Genomic DNA, 24,775 nt, shown 5'->3' on the forward strand with positions numbered 1-24,775 from the left:
ATTTCCCTGAAACTCACTACAATTTTTTGTTATGAGACAGTCTATGGAGCCCTGGCTGGCTGTTCTGGATTTCACTCTGTAGACCAGGCAGGCCATTCAGAAGCTGCCTGACTTTGCCTCCTGATGCTAGGATTGAAAATGTGTTCTACTTATGACTAGTGCTTTTCTATTATTTTTAAATTTTTTAAATGAAAGATTATTTTGATTTATAGAATTTAAATTAAGGGAGTCTCACTTTTTCCAGGTAGTTGAAGAGAAATATGGAGCTTTCCATAAATGCTGTTTTTTGAATAAATTTCTTTTTGGATCTCTGAGTTCAAGGCCAGTCTGGTCTATGGAGCTAGTTCTAGAACTGCCAGGACTACACAGGGAAATCCTGTCTCAAGGGGGTGGGTAGGTGGGTGAGTCTGAATTTATGACCTTGTTCTCTGAAGGAAATGTAGGCATAAATCCTTGTGGTTTTGAGTTAGATAACAGCTTCTGGTTATTACATAGCCAAGAATGACTGAACCTCTTTTAAAAATGATAGATATTTTATTATCTTTAAAGATTGTTTATCCAAGTCATAATTTCTGCAAGTAGTATAAGTTATGGAATGATCTGATCTAATATATTTTAGTAAAATAAATATACAGATAGAATAAAAACATTCCTAATGAAACAACTGTTAAATCCAGTGTAAAGGGAAATAGGAAATTGGAAGGAGTAAACTAGATTTAGCTAGACAGCAGTCCCTGCATCAGAAGTTAACCAGTTTCATTCTGGCATGTGGTAGGGTCCCTTATATGTTCTTTCTAGGTCCATTCGAGTTCCTGAGAGTAAACTCAGGTCATTAGGCCTGGCAGCAAATGTCCTTACCCACTAACCCATCTCAATGGCCACGAAGAGCTGATTTCTGTACACCAAATGAAGCTAAGGTCTAAACCAGTATCATATATATATATATATATATATATATATATATATATATATATATATATATGGCAATCCAGTTGTCACAGCACGATTTGCTAAAAGGGCCACTCTTCTGCATGAAATTCTTTTGACATTCATGTCAATAAAATAATGCTAAATATAAGAACTTATTTCTGAATTATTTTGAGACTAGCCTAATATGAGACTCTGCCTCAAAATAAAATAAAAAAAATAAAAAAAACAAAAAAACCCCACAAAACCTGGTCTGATGGTATATGACTTTAATCCCAGTGCTTAGGAGATAGAGGTAGGGCCAGCCTGGTCTACACGGTGAGTTCTAGTTCCAGCTATATAGAGACTTGTCACAAACAAACAAATAAAACCAGACAGCAACCCCCCCCCACAAATCTTTTCATGTGGTTCACACCTAACCTAGGCCTGTTTTTCTCAATTCTTTCACAGAGCATTTCCAGTGTCTCAACTCTGGGCAAATAAGTGGAAAGGGAAAGATACGTTCAAATGGCACAGGAAGCTGGACCTCAGGCTTTTTGCTTGTTCTTTCCAGTCTTGTTCTCCAGACTGCATGCTACATTCCTGCTACGCACACCTGATGCCTTCTCATTCAGTGAATGCAAGGCAGGTCGGAGTGTATGAAGCTGCCATTACTAACATGGCCCATCACCCCAGACCTCAACTGTCCTTTCTCTCTTAACCTCCTTTAGACCGAGAGCAGTCCAACACACGGGTATTAAGGACATCAAAGAGAGTGGACCTGAATATTTTGTGCTTCGGTAGATGGAAGATAGTAAGAGAGATGGCCAAGATTGTCAGCCCTGACACCCAAACATCCCCACTGTCCACTAGCCTGGGTAGGGAGTTAGAATCTGAGTTGCCCTGTAACTATGTAGGATGGTTACTATTGATAAAAGCAGGACTCACCCGAGAGGCACCTCTGTGCACATGTCTCTGAGTGCTCATCTAGACCAGGTTAAGGGAAGCAGAAAGGCCCTCCCGGCTGTACTGTAGGCAGGCAGCACTTTTCCTTGGGCTGGTGTCCTGGACTGCATTAAAAGCAGCTAGGTAGCTGAGCCAGCACTGCTGGTTCCTGACTGAGCTGCAACGTGCCTTAGGCCGCCATGACGTTCTGGTTATGCTGGACTGTACCTTCAACTGTAAGGTGAAATAAACCCTTTCCTCCACAAGTTGCTTCCTGTAAGGCATTTTATCACAGCATCACAATAAGTGACTAATCTACCACTGAGTACTCTAGGGCTGAGTGAGGAGTCAGGTGGGCTCGAATATTTTAAGTACTGATGATATGGATTTATCATGCACATCACTTTAGATTCTGTAAATGAATCATGAAGCCTGAGGAGAACTTTACACACAAGCCCACACAGTGGAGGCCTGTGCCTACCACTGAGCAAAAGTTTGGTACACACTTCCAGACAAGAACATTCATGGCTCTCCTGAGTCTACACTGAACAGCCAGAGTGACTAATGAAATCCTGGCTTCCTTCAGGTGTGGGTGCTTCTGGACCTGCATGCTTGTCAGGATTTCAAGGCAAGACCATTCCCTTCTTCCATAACTAGAAAGGTTCTCACTACCATAATAGGCATCGACCTCCATGGGGAAGAGCAGATAAAAAGAGGGCACTCAGATGTCAGTGCTCAAACATCCTGTCTAGAAAACTACAGAGACTTCCAGGCATGGGGCACATGTCCTCAATCCCAGCACTTGGAAGGTAGAGGCAGGTGATTTCTGTGAGTTTCAGGCTAGTCAAAAGTTTCATGGTGAGTACCTGTCTCAAAAAAAAAAAAAAAAATCAAGACAAAAAAATACAGGCTGGTAACCACTGCTCTTACAAACTGCTCTCTTCCAGTCAGTCAGAGCCTCCTTGTGGAGTCAGGGAGGTAGAGACAGCTTGAAAAGATGTATCATCAAGGCACTACTTCCAACAGTCAATAGGCTGTGACTCACAGACAAGGCGGAGTGAACTGCACTGGTGAGAGGCTGAGCTCTAGTTCCTGCTTTGGTATCTATGGCCTATTCATCAGCCACTGGAAAGCTCTCTGAGATGGCCAGTCTCTGTGGTGGCCATGCAAGAGTCACTGTACTCCCTGGTCCAAACAGGATACTGATCACACCAAAAGGCAGAGGCATCTTTTCTCTGAACCTCCGCACTGGCCTTAAACTGCTGGTATCCAGAGAATGTTCTAGGACTTCTGAAGACCAGAAGCTTCCACCTCTTCCCTCAGAAACACAAACACAGCGATGTAATGGAGTCTCCGTTATGTCACTAGTGACCCCGTGAAAGCTACGTAGGTTAGAGGAGCATACAGTCATGAGCGAAGCCTTCAATGGACCTCTGAGCCCAGCCCAGCCCAACCCCTAAAGCAGCCACAAGAAATCAGAAGTAAGACAAGGAGAAGTGCCAACCCAACTTCAGACTCACAGACTCAGGAGAACCAAAGGGTTATTCCTTTAAGACACAAAGCTTTAGACTGATAAGCAAGCTGAATCAACAAAACTTACATTTTGGAAATAAATGATTCAAGTAAGGTTTTTGTTGTTGATGTCATCTGGTCCTGCCTATCAGTCCCTACCCGGAACCCCATAGTCCCAAGCACTTACAGCACCAGCCGTCCTGGAACTCACTATGTAGACCAAACTGGCTTCAAACTCACAGAAAACCACCAGCCTCTGCCTCCCAAGTACTAAGATTAAAGGTGTGCACTATTACATCCAACTTCATTCAATTAAGTCTCTACCAAAATTCCTTTAACTGTAGCCTACGACCTTAATCCTAGCACTCAGGAGACAAGCAAACAGATTTCTGTAAAATGAGGCCAGCCTGCTCTACCTAGCAAGTTCCAAGACAATGAGGGTTACATGGAGAAACCATATCTCAAAAAACAAAAGGAGGGGTTGGGGATTTAGCTCAGTGGTAGAGCGCTTGCCTAGGAAGCGCAAGGCCTTGGGTTCGGTCCCCAGCTCCGAAAAAAAAAACCAAAAAAAAAAAAAACAAAACCAAAAACAAAAGGAAAGTCATAATAGGGCTGGGGATATACCTCAGTGATAGAGTTCCTGGTAACAGCAGTGACATCAAACACACACACACACACACACACACACACACACACACACACACACACACACACACACACACACACACACACACACACACACACACACACACACAGAGACCTAAACAATAAAAATATTCCATCTCCCAGATATTTGCAAATTATATGATCTAGATATCCAAATATATAAAAATTACTAAAAAGATCAATAACTTAATTAAAAAATGACCTAAGGATAAAAATGGACATTTTACCACAGAATGTTTACAAACTGCTCAAAAGCACTACAGACATGTGACATCATCACTACACAGACAAACAGCAATCAGAAGTACTGGCGACCACTTCTCACACACATAGCAAAGACAATGGCAAATGTTGGGGGCAACAGAGCCTTATGCTACTGGTAGACTCCATGCAGCTTAGAGGACAAACCTACTCCATCTTGGGACTGGTCTCGTAAGAACTTGGCCTGCAGCTGAACCTAAGCTGCACCAGGTACCAGGATGGACCCCATAGCTTGTCCTTGGCCCATACCCCAGAGTCACTCCCTAGCTATTCCCTGGCAACAGTCAATCAAAATTAGTCTGCTTGTTTCAGATGCACTTTCAGACGTTTGTGATTATTCATGGCCTTGCTCCAGAGCACTACTGGCTTACAGTAGTCCTTCAGTTAGATGTTTGCCAGGCTGGACACCCTATGCTTGCTCCCCACTTCCTACACAACTTTGTCACGGTGAGGGCCCAGGGCTTCACCTGCTGGTCCTGCTGCATCAGAGTTGGCATCAAGTAAGCCCGCACTTGAATAAAAGAGACCCTAGTGTGACAGCATCAGAATCGGCTCCTTGGTGTTCTTAACACAGCTACTCCAGAAAACAGTTTAGAAACTCGAACCTCAAGTATGTACGGAGTTTTTTGTTTTCCCAATGAAATAGATCTTAAAAACAAACAAACAGGGGTTGGGGATTTAGCTCAGTGGTAGAGCACTTGCCTCGCAAGCGCAAGGCCCTGGGTTCGGTCCCCAGTTCTGGAAAACAAACAAACAAACAAACAAACAAAAACTAGTAGATGAAAGCAGGTGGTGTGGTAGCACACGCCTTTAATCCCAGCACTCGGGAGGTAGAGGCAGGCAGAGGCAGGCAGATCTCTGAGTTAAAGGCCAGCCTGACCTACAGAATGAGTTCCAGGACAGCCTGGGCTAAACAAAGAAATCCTGTCTCAACAACAACAACAACAACAACAACAAAACCCCCTAGTATATGAGTACTTTAAATAAGTCATTACTCATTGATAGACGCAAAATAAAAACCACTCAAATGAAGACTAACCGATTCACCAATGTACAGAAGATGATACGGCCATTCAGGATGGACTATAACTCAACAAAGAAGGCACATGCCTTTAATACAGAAGCAGGTGGTCTCTGTTGAGGCCAGCCTAGTCTATACCATGAAATCTTGCCTTGAAAAGAAGAAAAAGGAATCAGGTACGCACTACAGCATAGTTCATGTATGAACCCTGACAAGACTGTGCTATGTGAAAGACGTTGCACAAACCACATCATGCTGACTATGCTGATAAGGCAAGCTCGAATGGGGAAGTAGACAAGCAGTAGCTGGTGGCCTGGGAAACCAAGTGTGACTGCTAATGCCTACAAACTTGTGTAAATTCTCTAACACTACACTGCATGACTGAATTATACACCTCCAGTGAGTGAATTTGATACACCTTAATTCAATCTCAACAAAGCTTGGAAAAGAAAAACTAATGCATTTTATCCATGCACAGAGCAGCCCTCAACTCCTGAAATCTGTGCTTCCATATACTTGTACAAACACACTGTCCATCTCCACTTCAATTTCACTTCATTTCTTCCACTTTTATCACTTCTTTTATTTAAAAAAGATTACTTATTTTATTTATTTGGAGATGGTCTCACTTGTAGCCCTGGCTAGCCTAACGTTTGATATGTAGATCAGGCTGGCCTCAAGTCCACTTGCTTCTGCCTCCTATGTGCTAAGATTAAAAGCATGCATCCAGCTTTAAATTAAAATTGTGTAGAGGTAGGGTAGGGGTGCGGGCAGGAGTGGAGTGATGCGCTGCACGTGAGTGTAGGTGTCTATGGAGTCTTAGGCTGCTGTGAACCGTCCTACATGGGTACTGGGAACTGAACTTGAGTCCTCTTTGAGAATAGTATGGTCTTGTAATTGCTAAGCCATCTTTCACAGCCTTTTGTCTCATTTCTAATCTCCACTCCTGAGAACTAACACACTGGAAGGTTATATAAAGGCCATGGTGCTGCACCAGCCTGGAAATTCTTCTTCCAATTCTACCCGGAAAGTTCCAGCCTCAACTTCCCCAGCATTGGCCGCCTCCCTGAACAGAGAAACCAAGGATGACTCTAGACTCCTGCCTCAGGGATGTGTAGCACAAAGCCAGCATCTCTTTTATAGAAGCAATGGGATCCAAGGAGTTCCCTGTGGGAATCACAGGGCCAACTACATTCCTATGGCATGGTCAGTAATGAGGCCGGGGTTAGAGGCAGGGCCTGTAGCCACAGTGCCCACCTAAGAGTCTTGACTTTTCCATGGATACATGGGAGGTTCCAGAGTGCTGTGGCGAAGCCAGATGTACCCGAGAGCAGCAAGCAAGCACTCCCTTCTCTGAGATTCCAGTAGAAGGGTTCAGTATCAGCAGCACACTCCTCCTGGAACTGCTCTGCTGGCCCTCTGGCCAGCAAGGTCTTACCCGGGTCTTGGCCTTCAGGAACACATGACTCTCCATATCCTTGCTAGATTTACTGTGGGCCACACCAGCTTTCCTCATGGCATCCTCACTGAAATACAAAAGAAGAGATGTTTACAAACACTAGCAAGTCTACCCTGGTAGACAGGTCCTGTCCCTGGGGAATCAGCCTGGCTGAAGTGGTGAGGAATCGGGGAGAGGCACTCAGCATAGCAATGGCCAGACCTAAACATCTGAGAAAAAGGGCAGGGCCATAAGCAGGTTGAAAAGAAAAGGTTATTACCATAAAGAAAAGAGAAGCCCCTGGGCATGAAGTACAGGGGACTGTCCCAAGAGATTGCTTACAATCAGCACTGTCTATAGGTCAGTGGATGGCTAGCCAGCCTCTATGTTTAGGCCTGTGAGTGCCTTGAGCCCCTACCCAATTCTATATCTGAGTACTGTGAGACTGCAGTTCTGCATTTCTCACCTGTAAAATGAACAGTCCAAACAAGTCACATCCCATTCCCACAGGGCAAGAGTCTGTGTATATCTGTCACATCTTCTTTTATTTATTTATTTATTTATTTATTTATTTATTTTTTTACACAAGCAAGCTCAAAAGCAAGTTTATTAAACAAATTCCTAGTTTAAGACATTGTGCACTAAGAAATATTATTCCACTAATACATGATATTGAGATTATAAGGAAAATATGAGAAACCGACCTGAAGAAATGCAATCTCATCTCTATTCCTGCATAATGTCCTCCTGACTTTCAGTAACAAACAAAATAAAACAAAAGGCGGGTTCAGCATTTGATTAATTACTAAGTTCCTGTTTGTCATTTAATTTTTAGGATCTTGGAATAAAGGTGTTGCTTAATAATTAATTTGGTTACTATAACAATGAATAAATATTTGCCAAATAAACTTCAATGCATTTTTAAACATTTTTGCAATCATTGTAAAATTGAAATGATCACTCTCTCAGTCAAGAAATAATCTCCAACCCTATGAATAGTTGCCTTACCTTTTTGTAATTAAGCTTGATTATATTAAATGCCTTTGCAAAACATATTTCATTTTTCTATTTATCAAAATGCAAGCTTTGCAAATGATTGTCTTAAGCCAGGAATATGTGGCAGGAGACAGACTAGCCAATGACAGCTATAATTTTTCATAAAAATGCCTGGGCTGGAATGGCTCAGTGGTTAAGAGCAGACTGCTAGAGGTCCTGAGTTCAAATCCCAAACCACATGGGGCTCAAACCATCTTAATGAGATCTGATGCCCTCTTCTGGTGTGTCTGAAGACATCTTCCATTAAATAAATAAATCTTAAAAAAAAAAAAAAAAAAAAAGGGTTGGGGATTTAGCTCAGTGGTAGAGTGCTTGCCTAGCAAGCGCAAGGCCCTGGGTTCGGTCCTCAGCTCTGGAAAAAAAAAATGGGGAAACCTTTTATCTGTCACATCTTCCTAAGAGGATCAAGGAGCCCAGCTCCAACGTCTAACTACTAAGAACAACAGGAGATACAAGAACGACAGGGGATACAAGAACGACAGGAGATACAAGAACGACAGGAGATAGTGCACCACTGTAAAAACAGTAACACAGCATCAAAACACATTTATATACAGACATAAACAGGACCACCCTAACAAACATTCTCTTTCATACTCTGGGGGAAGACCTATGCATATGGGCCAAACAGAGGTCTGAGAGCACATACTGCCTCCCTCTACCTGTACACACAACACAGAAAGAACAGATGTGGGGGCTGGAGAGATGATTCAGTGGTTAAGAGCACTTTGCTGCTCTCTCAGGACTTGAGTTTGATTCCCTGTACCCACATAGTGGTTTACAATCACCTGTAACTCCAGTTCCAGGAAATGTAATATCATCTTCTGCCTCTGAGGGCACTGTACTCGGTATTCATGCATTCATACAGGAAAAACACTCATACGCATAAAAGAAAATAAGAAAATAAATATTTTCTAAAAGGAAAGAACAGGCACGTATCTGCTAATAAGAAGCATATTACTTTGGGCTATGGGGCCTGAGATAGTAGCTACTGTTGGTCACAGCTTATTTTCCTGTAACACTGGGTTTGTTGGCAAACTAATCAGCAAGTTGGGGACTCTGGGTTTCAACTCAGTGGGATAAAAGTCAGTCCAGTTGGTACTCAAAAGCATTCTGACCCCCAAAACACAAACCGACTCAGTCTACTTACTAAAAAGCATGTGTGGACTACAGCACTGCACCTATGAAATCACAGAAAACCCCATGTAGAAATATCAGTGAGAGACAGCAAACACATCGTGCGCAGAGTGAGATGTGCAGCAGTTAGCACTTGCTACACAAGCCTGGCAACCTGAGGTTGATCCCTGGACCATGTAAAGGTGGAAGAACTGCTACCATAAAGTTGCCCTCTGGCCCCAACATGCATGCCACAGCATACTCATACTCTCTCTACCCCACAATAATTAATATATTAAACTACATATAAAACATCACACTGCTGGATCCTTTACTAACAGCATGTCTGAAGTTCTGGCCTCTTCTACCTACTTTCTGAAGTTCTGGCTCTGGCTGTGGCTCTGGCTCTGGCAAGGTGCATACAGGTATGGCACAAATATGAGAAAAGATCCCTGGAGCCACAAGAGACATGAGAATAATGGAGTAGAACAGTACCAAGCCCAGCCCAGCCCACAGGAAGCATAGGAAGGAACAGACACAGCAGGAGCAGGCGCTCGAGATCCAGTGTGAGAGTGCTGAGGCTGCGGGGCTTCTCACTGGAAATGGAAGCATCACCCAGTAGGCGATGAAAGTCACTGAGATGAAACAAACCTGTGTTCAGAATCGTGCCTCCCGTTTATCTCAAAAGACCTACCTGTTCCTCTTCCTGACCTCTGGTAGGTATATAAAAGTGACCAAGAAGTAAACAACCACAGAACTATAGTAAGAATTTAGAGATGCAGAACAGCCTACCAATATCCAGCCCCAAGGGAGGTCAGCAAGTCAATCAAACACTGTTGATAAGTAGCATATTCCCAACATTCACGTGGACACAGAAAGAGGGAGCAAGCACAGGCATCTGACAGGGATATAGTTGCACAGATGGGCTCTGTGTCATCACTGAAGGCTGAGCCAGACTCCTAAGAGAGTCCTCCCAAACTGCTGGCAAGGACCTTCACTACTACCAGTTGACACAACACAGCCTCAACTCAAGAGAACACCAGGTAGCTTTATGCAGGTAACACACAGATCCAGGATATAGCATACTGTGACAGCTTTGAGACCGTAGGAAAACAAACCACAATCAGAGACCTGGACAAAGAAATGTGCTTGGTGAGCAGTAAGCCAAGTGTACCAGTGATATGGGGTTAATATGCCTTCCCATGAGAAATCACCCTGAGTACTTAAAGGATAATAAAGGAAAAGGAATGGATTTTTAGTAATAGCACATGACTAGTTCTGGCTAGTCACACAAAGGATTCAGCACAAAAGGGAACAGAACACTACCTGCTTATATCAGCCTTAGGCTTATGTATTCCACCTACGCAGTCCTCCTTAAATCTCCCTCAGGTTCCAGCTTACATCTCAACAACTTAACGAAGAGGGGAAGCTATGGCCTGACCACTAGGGCAGATGGGTATTTACACTACAGGTGCTGCCTGAATCCTTTCTTAAGTACATCAGTGTTGTTCCTGTCATGGTTGTTACCTAGGGTGAGAATTAAGGCAGAAAACCCAGCAAAATTATGCTTCTCCTGAAAAGAGCACAGGGGCTTAAAAATGGATCAAGCCTTATAGTGCTTGAGACCCTTGACTATTCTATGAGCAGTCCTTTAAAAGCCTGTTCTTTGATAAGCGGATGGTCTAAGGGCCAGTTGTAAATCAGGGTTGTCTCCTTTTGTTATGGGAATAGAACCTAACTGGAGCTCAATTTCAGAGAACAAACATTAGCAGAAACTTTCTCAGCAACCCTGCACTTGAATTTTCACTCCTACAGTTCCAAACAAGTCTTGTCGTGTATTCCTGAGCTTCCAATAACATTGGAGGCAGTGTTCCTCAGCAAATTCTTTCCTTTCCTTTCTTTCTGTTTTGTTTTTTGACCCCCCCACTCCACCCCACCCCCAAAGATAGGGTCTCTCTGAGTAATCCTAGCTGTACTGGAACTTGCTCTGTAGACTAGGCTGGCCTCAAACCCAGAGCTTTGCCAGTCTCTGCTTCCTGAGTAGTGGGATTAAAGGTGAGAATCACTGCTGGCTTCTCAGCTAAATTCTTATAGCACCAATTTCATTACTTCTGTATTACCAGATGCCAGAGGACATTGCCAAAGGGTGAGTTCTACCCTCCCAAGAGAGTAGTATTACATGATACAGATGGTGTGGACATTGACTTAGTGACCCAGAGTTTGAAGGGCATCAACATAGCTAGAGGCCAAAAATAATCCTATTCTGACAAGTTTAAATATACTGGGGGTGGGGCACACCACGAAAACAACAAACCACACCATAGGGACTGGACACAACCTCAACTGGAAGAAGCCAGGTCTGCTGTGAGCTGTGCAGGGCAATACGATATTCTACTAATCTCATATCCCATTTGCAGTGTCTGCACAGACAAGTCTCTTCATATTTAATAAATCCAGATGCCTTGATTGCTGTTTTCAGTCCTGCAAATGACTGAAAATATTTTTACTCTTATTTCTAGTCAGAAGATCACTCTCCATACAGCAAAGCTAGCCAGTAGAATGGAAAGCAGGCAGGCACCTGGCCTTCCTGCACCTTGCACTTTGTCCCTAACAAGCACCTTACCGCTTCTGGTCTTGGGTGTGGCCCCCAATTCAGACTCTTTGTTAATTTCAGGTCCTCCCTTAGACCACAGAGGCTGTGACTGGTTCTAGTCCACACTGGAATAGACCTAGCTGCTATCTTGTCCCTTTTGACTACCCCCAGAATGCTTATCAAGCACTCTGACACATATAGCCACTTCTGTCTCCCTTGGGGCGAGGCACTAGCCCCCTTTCTTGTACCACCCAGTTCTCCTGACCACAGTTGCCTTGGTGTCTGGTTTAGAATGGAACCTACTGGGACTGACTAATCATTTTAGCATAGAACTTCCTTCCCAAGAAGGGTTGGAAGGTGCCCTGACTTCCACAGCTGCCCTTGGAATATGGTATATCTGAAACATTAAAAAACCCTACCCTGGGGTTGGAGAACCAGAGAGATGGCTCAGTGGTTAAGAATATACACTGACTGCTCTTCTAGAGGTTCTGAGTTCAATTCCCAACAACCACATGGTGGCTCACAACCATCTGTAAGGGATCCGATGCCCTCTTCTAGTGTGTCTGAAGACAGCTACAGTGTACTCACATACAATAAATAAATAAATAAATCTTTTTAGAAAGAAAGAAAGAAAGAAAGAAAGAAAGAAAGAAAGAAAGAAAGAAAGAAAGAAAGAAAGAAAGAAAGAGAGACACCCACCCACCCTGCTGGGACTATTGGTAACACAAGCCTTTAATCCAGCATTTCTCAACTTGTAGGTCTCAACCCCTTTCTGGGGTTGAACTGACCCTTTCACAGGGGTCACATATCAGATATTTACATTAAAATTCACAACAGTAGCAAAATTAGTTATGAAGTAGCAACAAAAATAATTTTATGGTGGTGGAGGTGTCACTACAACATGAGGTACTGTATTAAAGAGTCAGACATCATTAGGGAGGGTGAGAACTATTACTTTAATCCTAGCATTCTGTGGGGGTAATGGTGGGTAGATCTCTGAATTTTAGGTCAGCCAGAGCTACTTAACTGTGCGGTGAGATGGAATCCTAATACTTCCACCACACAGAAATATTAGTCTGCCCAGATGAGGTACCAGTGAGTTCCTGCAGCTCCTTCAGGAAAAGCTGTCCCCATCAGACTCTGATTCATCTGGAGTATGCTCAACAGTAGACCACTCTACCACTCTAGCAAAGGACCCTCCCGTGGCTGCACTAATAAACAGACTAGTCTTTCCTCCAACTGTTCCCTGATCCTCTTTTCCATGCCCTGTTCTTAGAGCCCTAGTTATCACCAAAGGGCCCCTCACAGCTCTCAATTAGGACTCTGACCCCAGCTTTCTTCATTACTTCCTCCATCCAAGGCAATGCCAGACTCTTTTCTTGGCCTACCTTCTTTCACACTGATGAAAGGAAAGAGTACCTGCTCCTCTGGTCTCCTACAGATGCCTAACATAGAAAGATGGCTTTCTCCCTTGTGGTCAGAAATCACCATTCTGAGCTCAAAAAACCAGGAGACTCCCCAACCCCCATTTTTTAAGGTTCTTGTGTGTGTGTGTGTGTGTGTGTGTGTGTGTGTGTGTGTGTGTGTGTGCTTTTGTTCTTGTTTTTGTTTTATTTTGATGCTAGTGGTGTTTTTTTTCAGACAGGGTCTTTCTATGTAATTCTGACTGTCATGGATCTTGCTCTGTAGCCCAGGCTGGCCTCTCCTTTTGAGTGGGTTTCTTGGCCTTGTTCTTGTTGCTGTTTGTATTTCAAGACAGGTTTCATAAGGCCCACGCTGGCTTTCAACTATGTAGCTAAGAATGACCTTGAATTTCTGATCCTCCTGCCTCCACTTGCCAAGTGGTAGGAATTTCTGCCCACAGTTATTATGTAAGCGGCCTGCTGGCAAATCACTACCTATGTACACCCACCTAGAATAGAAGCCCACAGCTTGCATGTGAGACTCCTCACCCTGAATGTTTAAAACCTACACCACTAGTAATAAAGTCCTTGAACACAAGTGAGAAAGGGTGTGCAGTACTAGGATGGCAGCTATTATGTCGGCTTGCTAAATACTCAGCATGCTAACAGAGAGAAGTACTCAGCATGCTAACAGAGAGAAGTACTCAGCTTGCTAACAGAGAGAAGTACTCAGCATGCTAACAGAGAGAAGTACTCAGCATGCTAACAGAGAGAAGTACTCAGCTTGCTAACAGAGAGAAGTACTCAGCATGTTTGTCATCTTTTTTACCAGCATCTCTAGAAGAGACAAGGAAAGGCACCTCTGATGCTTCATGCATTCAGAGCATCTGTCCATGGCCCCTACCTCCTTCTTTACAGTGTGTAACAATCTCAGAGACCACATGCACGTATTCTCTGGAAAAGCCTAATGTCTATCCTTACCACACCTACAGGCTCTAGGAGGTAGGTCCCAGGAAAAAACTGACAGAGAACATGAAGCCCAAGGTTAACTGTGCTGAGATACAAAGAAAATGGCACGGGAAAAATTAACAACAAGTACCCAGAAAACCAGCCCCCTACTGCCCAAAGGCAAAAACAATTGTCAAGTGCAGTGTGCTGCTGTGCTCGGTGTCCTGTGTGTATAGGCATAAAACACGAACATTTGTTACTGATTTACCCAGCCACACACTGGGAGCAGCAGCAGATAATAGAATGTATAGCTGCATAGCAAAGTCTGCATATCATTCACACAGCTTATAAGGAAGCAGCACGTGCAAGCTGCTAAGAACACAGGTGTGGAAGGTGCCTTAGGCAGGCAAGGAAGGACAGAGACAAGTCTTCACACAGTGCATATAAACATTATCCCAACAGCAAAGGAGGAGAAAGGAGAAAGGCGAAAGGCAAGGAGGCAGGGAAGGGGGGAGGGGGCCAGGGGGGGGAGCGGGGGAGCAGGGGGGGGCAGGGGGAGGAGTAAAGCTGAAGCCTGTTTTAAAAAAAAACAAAACCCCACAGGTGCATGCCAGAAGACACAGCAAGAGTCAGAGGTGATTGCTACCTTTGAGAAGTAAAGGGTCAATGACTTTTGCAATTCATATGCATTTTAAATTTCAAGGGGCTGGGGAGAAGGTTCAATGGTAAAGTGCTGGGTGCACAAGCATAAGACCCCGAGTCTGGACACCAGTGCCATGTAGGCAGACAGCTGCAACAGCACTCATCTGTAACCCAACTCCAGGCAGTGAGAGACCCTGCAATAAAGCAAGAAATAAAGCAGAGAGCTATGGCAGAGGAGACACCTGAAAGTGACTTGCCTAGTGTTATGGTTTGTATATGCTCAGCCCAGAGAGTGACACTATTAAAACTTGTGGCCCTGTTGGAGTAGGTGTGTCACTGCGGGCATGGGTTTTAAGACTTTCATCCTGGGCTGGAGAGATGGCTCAGCGGTTAAGAGCACCGGACTACTCTTCCAGAGGTACTGAGTTCAATTCCCAGCAACCACATGGTGGCTCACAACCATCTGTAAAGAGATCCGATGCCCTCTTCTGGTGTATCTGAAGACAGCTACTGTGTATTTATATATAATAAATGAATAAATCTTTAAAAAAAAAAAAAAAAAAAAAAGACTTTCATCCTAGCTGCCTGGAAGTCAGTATTTTGCTAGCAGTCTTCTGATGAAGGTGTAGAACTCTCAGCTCTGCCTGCACCATGCCTGCCTGGATGCTGCCATGTTCCTGCCTCAATAATGGACCGAACCTCTGAATCTGTAAGCCAGCCCCAGTTAAATGTTGTCCTTTATAAGACTTGCCTTGGTCATAGTGTCTGTTCACAGCAGTAAAACCTAAGACAGAATTTGGTGCCAGGAGGGGGATATTGCTGTGACAGACCTGACCATGCCTTTGTTTGGAAAAATGTAGATTTGTAAAGCAATGGAATGCTTTAAATGGGGCTTAATGGGCTATCCTAGTAGAAATATGAAAGACTTTGCTGCTGAGAGTGATTTCAATTGTGCAAATATGGCCCAAGAGGTTTCAGTGAAGAATTTCAATATGTGACCTAGAGACTGTATTTGTGATACTTTGGTGAAGAACGTGAATACTTTTTGCCCTTGTCTGAAGAGTCTGCCTAAGGCTAAGGTTAACTGCATTGAAAAAGGAATTCTCAGAAATGCCCATCATAGACTTTGTTCTCTGGTTAAATAGAATGAAGAGCATTTTAAACAAGCATAGCAAGTTGAGAAAGGAAAATTAGAAAATATATGGTTTGAATATTAAAGGGGCACCAGGAAGTGAAATGTAGCTGAATCCTGTATTCAAGGATATTAAATTGAATTAAGGGAGTAGTGACCTTGGGGCAATATCCCACCCAGCTAAGTAGTACGGGCACAGTAGTACAGACCTTTAATCCCAGGAGGCAAAGATAAGCAGATCTCTGAGTTCAAGGCCAGCCTAGAACAGAGCCAAGTTCTAGGTGAAGAAAAACTTAAATCCAGACTTGGTGGACCATACCTTTAATCCCAGTGTTTAGGAAACAGATATGTAGCTCTGAGTTCAAAGTCAGCATAAGGAGCAAGTTCCAGTGAAGGAGATGGTGATAATGTAATAGAACAGGGGGGCCATGGTCCAGCCCTAGCAAGCAGCAGAACTTGACAACTTCGGCCATGTGGCTCTAGCTTTAGAGTCCAGAATAGAAGGGATTACGGAACAATTGATGCTGGTTAGCTAGAGCTAAGAAATTAGCTGGATTAGAAAGAGACCAGCATCACTGAGGTAAAATCTTCTGGGAAGTGTTTTCTGAGAGCACAAAGAAGCTTAATTCCAGAGATAGCCAAAGTTGTACCTCATGCTGCAGCTGGACTTAGTAATGTGTAAGAATTACCCAGGTGGTCCTGATTTTGAAGACATGAAGGGGTCATGAAGAACAGCTGAGATTTGGCACTATGAGAGGTCATGGAAGGCCACTGGTAAAAGTGCAGCCTCAGGTGCAGTTGATGGCCCAGGACTGAAGGGGTCATGCAAAGGAGTTGAGGCTTGGTTCCACGAAGAGGGCCTGTGAGAGACTATTGATGAAGCCTAGTTGCAATGGAAGACCCCAGCGTATTGTAGGGACGCCAGTACCATGGGATGATGACCAAGAACAGAGTGGCAGTGGAGTGGATCAGTTTAGAGTGCTACAGAAGGCAGAGCTGGAGAAGTGACACTAGCCCTTTGGAGGAGCCCAGAAGATCATGGGTGGATCCCAGACACTGGAACATTGTAACATTGAAGCTGTCTCAGAGACACCAGAACTGTGGGCTATCTGCTGAGGAAAGCTGCTAACAGGAGGTGGAGCCATCCTAGGAGGAAGTTTGTTGTAGTCATCAACAAAAATGAAAAGGGAGTTGGAGATCTGAAAACTGCTTTGACATCAGACATGAAGATGCAGAAATTGGAATTTGTCCAGCTGGTTTCCTGTCTTGAATTGGGGATCTCAGAAAAGCCTTTGAACTTTTAACATTGTTGAGAGTACCATAGACTATGGAGACTTTTGAAGCTGGACTAAATGTATTTTGCATTATGCTATGTTTGTGTATGGCTCCCACAGACTCATGTTTGAACAAGCCTATGGGCCAGAGGGTGGAATACTATGGTTTGTATGTGCTCAGTCCAGGGAGTGGCACTATTAGGTGTGGCCTTGTTGGAATAGGTGTGTCACTGTGGGTGTGGGCTTTAACTCTCATCCTAGCTGCCTGGAAGACAGTCTTCTGCTAGCAGCCTTCAGATGAAGATGTAGAACCCTCAGCTCCTCCTGCACCATGCCTGCCTGCACACTGCCATGCTTCCCTCCATGATGATAATGAACTAAACCTCTGAACCTGTAAGACAGCCCCAATGAAATGTCCTAATAAGAGTTGTCTTGGTCATGGCGTCTCTTCACAGCAATGGAAGGACTAACTAAGACGAGTTACTCCAAGTCACTCCAGTTCCAGGGATCTAATGCCCTCTTCTGACTACCGTAAGTGCCAGAAGTGCCATGTAGTATATGTACATGCCATGTAGTATATGTACACAGACTTAGACAAAGCACTCACATACATAATTATTTTTAAAGAGAGAAAATGCACATAATGTAGCACAGAAACAGAAAACCTCTGGGGATGGAGAGGTGGCACAGAGGTTAAGACTTTGTACTGCTCTTCCAGAAGAGTTCAGTTCCCAGCACCTTTGTCTGGTGGCTCACCACCACCTGCAACTACAGCTCCAGATCTGACTCCCTCTTCTGGCTTCCTCATGCACCTGCACATACAACACCCTGAAACACAATTTAAAATAAGTCTTAAAATAAAAAACTTCTTAAAGTTTAAAGCTAGTTCAAAAACTTGGAAATTTGCTTGCCCATTGTGAGTATGAGCTAAAATGTCTTTCTGTTCTAAGATGATATGAGTCACTCAATGAACATCAGCCATGGTGAGGAAAACCTGATTCATTTTTCTTTGTGGTACTCAAGATGGAATCCAGGGTTGTGCATGCTAGGCAAGTGTTCTATCTCTGGACTCTGTTCCCTGCTAAGTCACATTTCTAACCCTTCCTATGTCAGCTAAAAGACACGAAGCTTCTCTTCTATCAACACACCAAGCATTCTTCCGGTCACAAAGCTGAAGTTGGTAGGGACTTGAAGGTAGGCAAAGCCAATAGAGCTGAAAGGTTCCTTCTAGCTGCAGCTCCAACGTGTCACCTCACCCCACATTCAAAGGTTTGTCTGTCCTTCTCACAGGCCTGGCTCGCATGTAGTCTTCTGAGCAGCAGCATCCCACATCCCTGTCCACCTTCTGATGGCACAGCAGCCAGTTCTCTGTCTCAGTATCTAGGTGGTTTCACCTTAGAAGGAGGGAATGGTGAGACATCAATTATTTGGCCACCAAAGCAAATACCTGGGCTCTGGACCTTACAGGTAGCCAAGACACATCAACCAAACTATACTACAGTTTCTTCTTTTTATCAGCAAACATGCAGTTTTCAGACATTAGCGGGTTCCCTGACTTTAGAGTCATTCACCCATGTGTGTATGAGCACATTGTGTGTAAATGTAAATCTGTACACACACGGAGGTCAGAAAGAGCACTCAACTCTTCAGAGTTGGAGTTACACGTGTGTCTGAAAGATACCAGCTTGCTGTATGGATGCTGGGATTGAAACTTCAGTAAGCACGCCCAACAACTGAGGTGTCTCTCCAACCCCAGGCTTACAAAAATAATGTATTTCAGAATTTAACTATTTGTCTACACACAGGAATGGACATTTTGGACTTGAAGAGAGCAGAGACTTGCACATTTTCTCTTCACACTTCTCTCAGCTGCTCAACTGAACTCTCCTTCTGCTCCCAGGAATACCAGTGACTGAAATCAATGAGGGTTAATCTGAAGAAGAGCCTGTCTGTTTATCTGTCTGTCTGTCTTCAAACTCTGAGCTGCCTCAAATTACAGGAGCCTCTGCTATTTTCAACCTGTTGATTTAACCTCAAGAGAACTGGGCTGTGAGATGGCTAAGTGGTTAAGAGCACTGACTGTTCTTCCAGAGGTCCTGCGTTCAAATCCCAGCAACCACATGGTGGCTCACAACCATCTGTAATGGGATCCAATGCCCTCTTCTGGTGTGTCTGAAGACAGCAACAGTGTACTCAAACTCATAAAATAAATAAATCTTTAAAATATATATATATATTAAAAAAACCCTAAGAAAACAGGAGTGGTGGTCTAGGCCTTCAGTCTCAACACTCAAAGGCAGTCATACCTCTGCAAGTTCATGGTCTACACAGTGAATTCCAGGACAGCCAGAGAAAATGTAGTCAGACACAGCCTCAAACAACAAGAACCAAGAGCTGGAAAGACCTTTTAATCCCTGATCTGATGTCAGCCTGGGGCTCCTGCACATCTCAACTGTCACCAAGCAAAATCACACAACACTCTGCCTACATGGTTTTGTGGTACTGGGGCAGGGAGCCTATCTTTAGAGATCAGCAGTCACAGCTAAAACACATGGCATCCTAGGTGTAAGTTACAATAGTCCAAAAGAGAATAGAAAATGCATATGAAAGAACACTGGCCGTACATTGTTACCTCTCAAAGGAAATAGGAAATTTTTTCCTATTATCTCTACTTCTAGAAATGTTCAACAATCCATGGAAGAGCTCTTCCCCAAATGAGCAGTAAGTGATGTTTTCCTCAAGCAGAAGGGATGACTGTGCATGGTTTGTGCCCCTGGTGAATGGAAGCTGTGGGTACACAGGGTCCAGCCAGAACCAACTGAGGCAGAGGAAACAGCTTCGGGCAGGAAGAAAAAAATTACAGCTCAGAACTAGACTCCAAAAAGTATGTGTGCACATATCTCCCAACAAAACAGACATTCGGTCATATTACAAGCATACGGGTCTAGGGGAAATGTTCTCTTATGTCAATAATGACACGACTGGGCAAAGAGATTACAGAAACACTTTCCTGTTTTCAATCCCCTATAATGTTATCTGGTAGGGAATGAAGTGCTACACCCTGAGTTCTGGCTATAGTGACCAAAACAAGAGAAAGGCAGGGCTGAGGTTGCTGCCACAGAGTTCCTTCTTTGAGGCCAAAGACTCAAATGTCTGTAACCCCCGTCCCACAGTCCTTTTCTGGGAAAATGAACAGAGGAAGTTCATTAAGGACAGAGATGAGCCTCTGAGGTACTATATGTAGTAGGTACCTGAGAGGTAAATAAGCCTTGGCCCCTCCTTACATTCTGGTCTCTAAATTAGGTATTTGTTTTGCTTACCAAACAGAACCATCTTAAGTGATCCCTCTTTGGTTATAATAGTCTGTTGTTTTTGTTTTTTTTTTTAATGAAAAACAAAATCTTACTGTGTATGTGTAGATGTGGGGAGAGGAGGAGGGGAGATAGGGAGAGAGAGACAGATACTGACAGAGACAGATAGACAGACAAAGAAAAATGTGGAAAGTATGGAGGTTAGCAGGTAACTTTATAGATATGATTCTTCCTTTCTCCTTTATTTGTGTTCCAAGGATCAACTCATGTCAGCACCTGAACCTTTCACCCTGCTTTTTAAAAACCACAAGGTCTACTTTTTCAGCAGGCCCATCCTATGCCCCTTTCAGAAGAGTGCTTTTCCAGGCTTCTGTTGGGACATTTCTCCTCGAAAGTACTGGAACTGACGGACACTCACAACCCAGATCATCTTGGATCCATCTCTCAGAATCAGTACAGCATAAATTTTCTCTACAGGGGTGGATATCTGACTTCTGCTGTAGGGGTTGGTTTGGTGTGGCTATGTGTTCAAAATCTGTACCCCAAGATCTGGTGCTCCAAGACAAGGAGGTCAGTTTTAGTTATGTACAGTTTGTCCCCCAAGTTATCTCTGATTGCTTAATAAAGATGCTTACAGCCTGGGCTGGGCAGAAGAGAGGGGGCAGAGCAAAGTTCCCAGGCTTGAGGTCTCAGGCAGGAACAAGAAGAAAGAGAGAGGACACGGGGAGAAGGAAGAAGCCACCATTCAGGAGGTGGATTGTGAGCACGTGGTCACGAGGGCCAGCCTATTGGAGTAGGAGCAGCCCAGGTGGAACATGGCAAGTGATGTCTCAGGGCCATTGACAGGGAGGGAGACAGAACAGCACAGAGGGGTGATATCGGCCCAACTCCAGTGCTTAAAGACTTATTATAAATATAAACGTTTAGTGTCTTTTATTTAGGAACTAAATAATCAAAGGTGGGATAGAAACCCCCAAATAATATTTACCATAACACTGTGCCTCCCTTCTTCCCTCTGCATGCTCATGTATGCAACCACACTCACACATGTACACGTCTACATGGCCACCAAATCCAACCCCTCTGTTCTTCATAGATTTCTCCTGAAACCACCGTGAATAGTCCTACTGTCACTGTCCCAGAGAGGATCTCAGATTTAAAAAGACCGCTTGCTATAAAGGTAGAGGCTTTGAAAATGCCAGGTGCAAATGTCAAACAAGTACAATTTCCTGACACTGCTGTGAGGATGTAAACTGCTACCACTCAAGAAACTGCTCAAGAGAATGTGCTACAGACCACATCCTAATCCAACCCTGACTCTTTCTACATGAGAAGCCCAGAAAGTAGTGACTACATCCACCTTGGAATAGGCTCCCAGTACCCACACAGCAGCTTACAACCACAGTACTCCAGTCCTGGGGAACTTGGTACCCTCTCTGGGCTTCTCTGGGCATTGCATGCACATGGTGCACATACATACACACAGACAAAACAATCATACACAGAACATAAAAATAAAGCTGAGCAGTGGTAGTGCACTCCTTTAATCCCAGTACTCAACAGACTGGAGTATTTAAGTTCAAGTGTAGCCTGGGCTACATAGCAAGACCCGGTCTCAGGAAAAGAAACAAAAAGACTGGGGATTGGGGGTGCAGCTTTGTTGGTAGCACTTGCCTAGTCTGGGAGCCATTTCTACCACGACACTCTTAAACTCAGGTGGTGGAGTCCAGAGGTACAGAGGTTCTTGGTCATTCTACTAAGGTGGGTATTTTGTAAATAAATAAATAAGTTTTAAAGAAGAGAGATATTCATCATAGGAGGTATCTTTAAAAGTAAAATAATGTAAAGAAAAAAAGAGAAACTAATTGATAGTTGAGGCAAGCCCTTTAAATCCCTTTGGCTCTCTAGGATTAGGAGTCTCTTTGCTTATCTATGAAATGCATTATAAGAGTTTATACTCTCCTAGATTATTAAAGACAGGACCTAGTAGCTGTGTAGCCCAAGCTACCTTGAAGTCCTGTAATTGCAGCAAGTACTGGAATTATTGACACACATTCTCGATACGAATAACGGAACACACTCAACAATGGAAGGATTTTTTTTTTTTTAAGACAAGATTTTTCCAGGTAGGTTTTGCTGTCCTGGAACTCACTCTGTAGACCAGGCTGGCTTTGAACTCAAGAGATCTGCCTGCCTCTGCCTCCCTAGTGCTGGGATTAAAGGTGTGGGCCACCACCACTGAGCTTTCTTTTTAATTTTAAACTACATCCTGATAAACTGGCAGCCTGATTCACAGATCTACACAAAGAACCCTGTGGGGGCAGGGGCTGTGGGGGTTTCACTCTAGAAGTTGGAGACAGCTCACAGGTTAAGAGAACATTGCTTTGGGGTTGGGGATTTAGCTCAGTGGTAGAGCTTGCCTAGTAAGTGCAAGGCCCCGGGTTCGGTCCCCAGCTCCGAAAAAAAAAAGAAAAAAAAAAAAAAAAGAGAGAGAACATTGCTCTTATAAAGGATTTAAATTTGATTCCCAGAGCCTACGTCAGGCAGCTCACAACCACCTGGAACTCCAGCTCCAGGAGATTCTGGCCACCAAGGGCACCTGTACTTATGTGCATTCCTACACACACACACATACACACACACACACACACACACACACACACACACACACACACAAAATTAAAAATAAAAATCATAAAAAAATTAAAGAGCTCCATCCCATGATGTAGTAGTGAGCATCCTCATTTCACCAGGGTATGAACACTCTTGGATTATTTCTTTGGAAGAAATGAATGAGGAATGAACAATTTAAGATTAGTAGAATAGAGTGTTGCCAGAGGGTCTTCTAGAAACATGGTCTGTTTTCATTTTATGTGGCCCAAGCTGATTTAGTTGGTTGGCCAATATTTTCATGTGTTACTTCTATCTTTACCCAAGCTAACTACCCAACAGTAAGCCCCAGAACCACAACACCTCAACAGGCCCGAAGCAGTGCTCAAGAATCCTGTGCACCCTTAACACTCACGCTAGATGAGAATGGATGCTTATCCCATAAGCAGTCATGATGTTTCTACCCTACAAAGTTGAGACTAGGGAAACAAGCCTTCAAGCAATCTCGTATGAAATGCCTTCTCTTCACTAACTTTCAGGAACAGCAAAGCTCTCCTGGAAGAAGAGCTGCCCAGCTCAGCCACAGGAAGGATGGGTCTTTTACAAACTAGGTGCATAGCAGTCAAGGAAAAAGTAGGGCAGGCAAGTGCAGGCACTGGAAGCAGGATGAACCCTTAAGAGTTGAGTCTACAGGCAATGGACAGCCACTAAACACATCCTGGACATCAAAACAGCTGAGGGGAAAAGGTAGAATACAAAAAAAATAGGACATGGGGGCCTTTGAACTGTACTGCGTGGCTCAGTGATTTTTAATTGCCCTCTTGAAGTTTGGAAAGTTCACTAGAATTCCTTAAAAATGTCCCCTTGTGTATCTTCCCAGCCAGTGATTGTAGCAGGTAGATAATGTACCCACAGTCCCCAACCTCAGAATGGCTAACACCCATCTTCATCTAGCCACAGCCTCTGTCACCATCAGGCAACAGCAGAAAGATATCTGGTCAGAAAATGAATATAAGATTCTCAGCTTTCCTTCCCCTGACCCCCACTCCCCAGCAGTTGCCAAGATGGCTAAAATGGAACAGAAAAAGTGGACCTTCCTCAAGTCCACCTACCATCGACTGGACCCGGACCAACTGTACAACATAAGCAACACCTGTGGCTTCAGCAGAATCAGCACTCACTACTTAAGCACTTGAAAAAGGCCAAAAAGGAGGCACTACCCATGGGGAAGCCAGAGGTGGTGAAGGCCCTTCTGAGGGACATGCTCATCCTGCCCAAGATGGTCAGCAGCCTGGTGGACATGTACAATGGCAAGACCTTCAACCAGGAGAAAATCAAACCAGAGAGAGATGACCTGAGCAAGTTTTCTATCATCTACCAGACTGTGGAGCATGTGCGGCCTTCATTCCCCTCAAGTAGCAATACTTAATAAAGAATGTCAGCTCTACTAGGTGGGTGGGTCACTTGCAAAAAGGTCATGTAGGGCTCAGCCTATGATAAGAGGTCAAAGATCATCAGGAAAGAAGGTGTGGTGGCTGTAATACCAATATTTGCAAGGCAAAGAAGGCAGGATCTGGAATTCAAGACCAGCCTGGGCTGCATGAGACTCTCAACCTCCCCCTACTCCCCTCTTCCCTACCCACAATCCATAAAAGGTCCACTCTCCAGTCTCTAAGGCCTATGGAGACTTTCTAAAGTTATAAATTGGAAGCTTAGTAACAGCAGGCTCTTTTCTAAGGCTTCCACTTTGCTTGGCTGTGGAGAGAATATCTTCTGTCTGTATGGATGTGGCACCTGTCAACAATAAATCTGGCCTATAGCTTAGGCTGGAAATAGGAGATGGAACAAATGCCAAGCAGAAAAGATTCTGAGACAGTGGCAGGCACAGGAGGTTTGCCAGGAAGATATGACAAGACAGACTCATAGTACCTCAGTACAGGT

General features: G+C 44.0%; 1 protein-coding gene across 3 annotated transcripts in view; it reads right to left on the reverse strand.

Annotated features, from left to right (window-relative positions):
- Positions 1–24,775, reverse strand: part of Med15 (mediator complex subunit 15) — a 74,328-nt gene that overhangs the window by 42,902 nt on the left and 6,651 nt on the right. For all 3 annotated transcript variants that reach the window (XM_032899877.1, XM_032899879.1, XM_032899878.1), the window contains exon 2: positions 6,750–6,837. In XM_032899877.1, coding sequence (XP_032755768.1) covers positions 6,750–6,837 — 88 coding nt within the window. The remainder of the gene's footprint in view (positions 1–6,749; positions 6,838–24,775) is intronic.

Source organism: Rattus rattus, chromosome 4, assembly GCF_011064425.1.
Source record: "Rattus rattus isolate New Zealand chromosome 4, Rrattus_CSIRO_v1, whole genome shotgun sequence".
Taxonomy (NCBI): domain Eukaryota; kingdom Metazoa; phylum Chordata; class Mammalia; order Rodentia; family Muridae; genus Rattus; species Rattus rattus.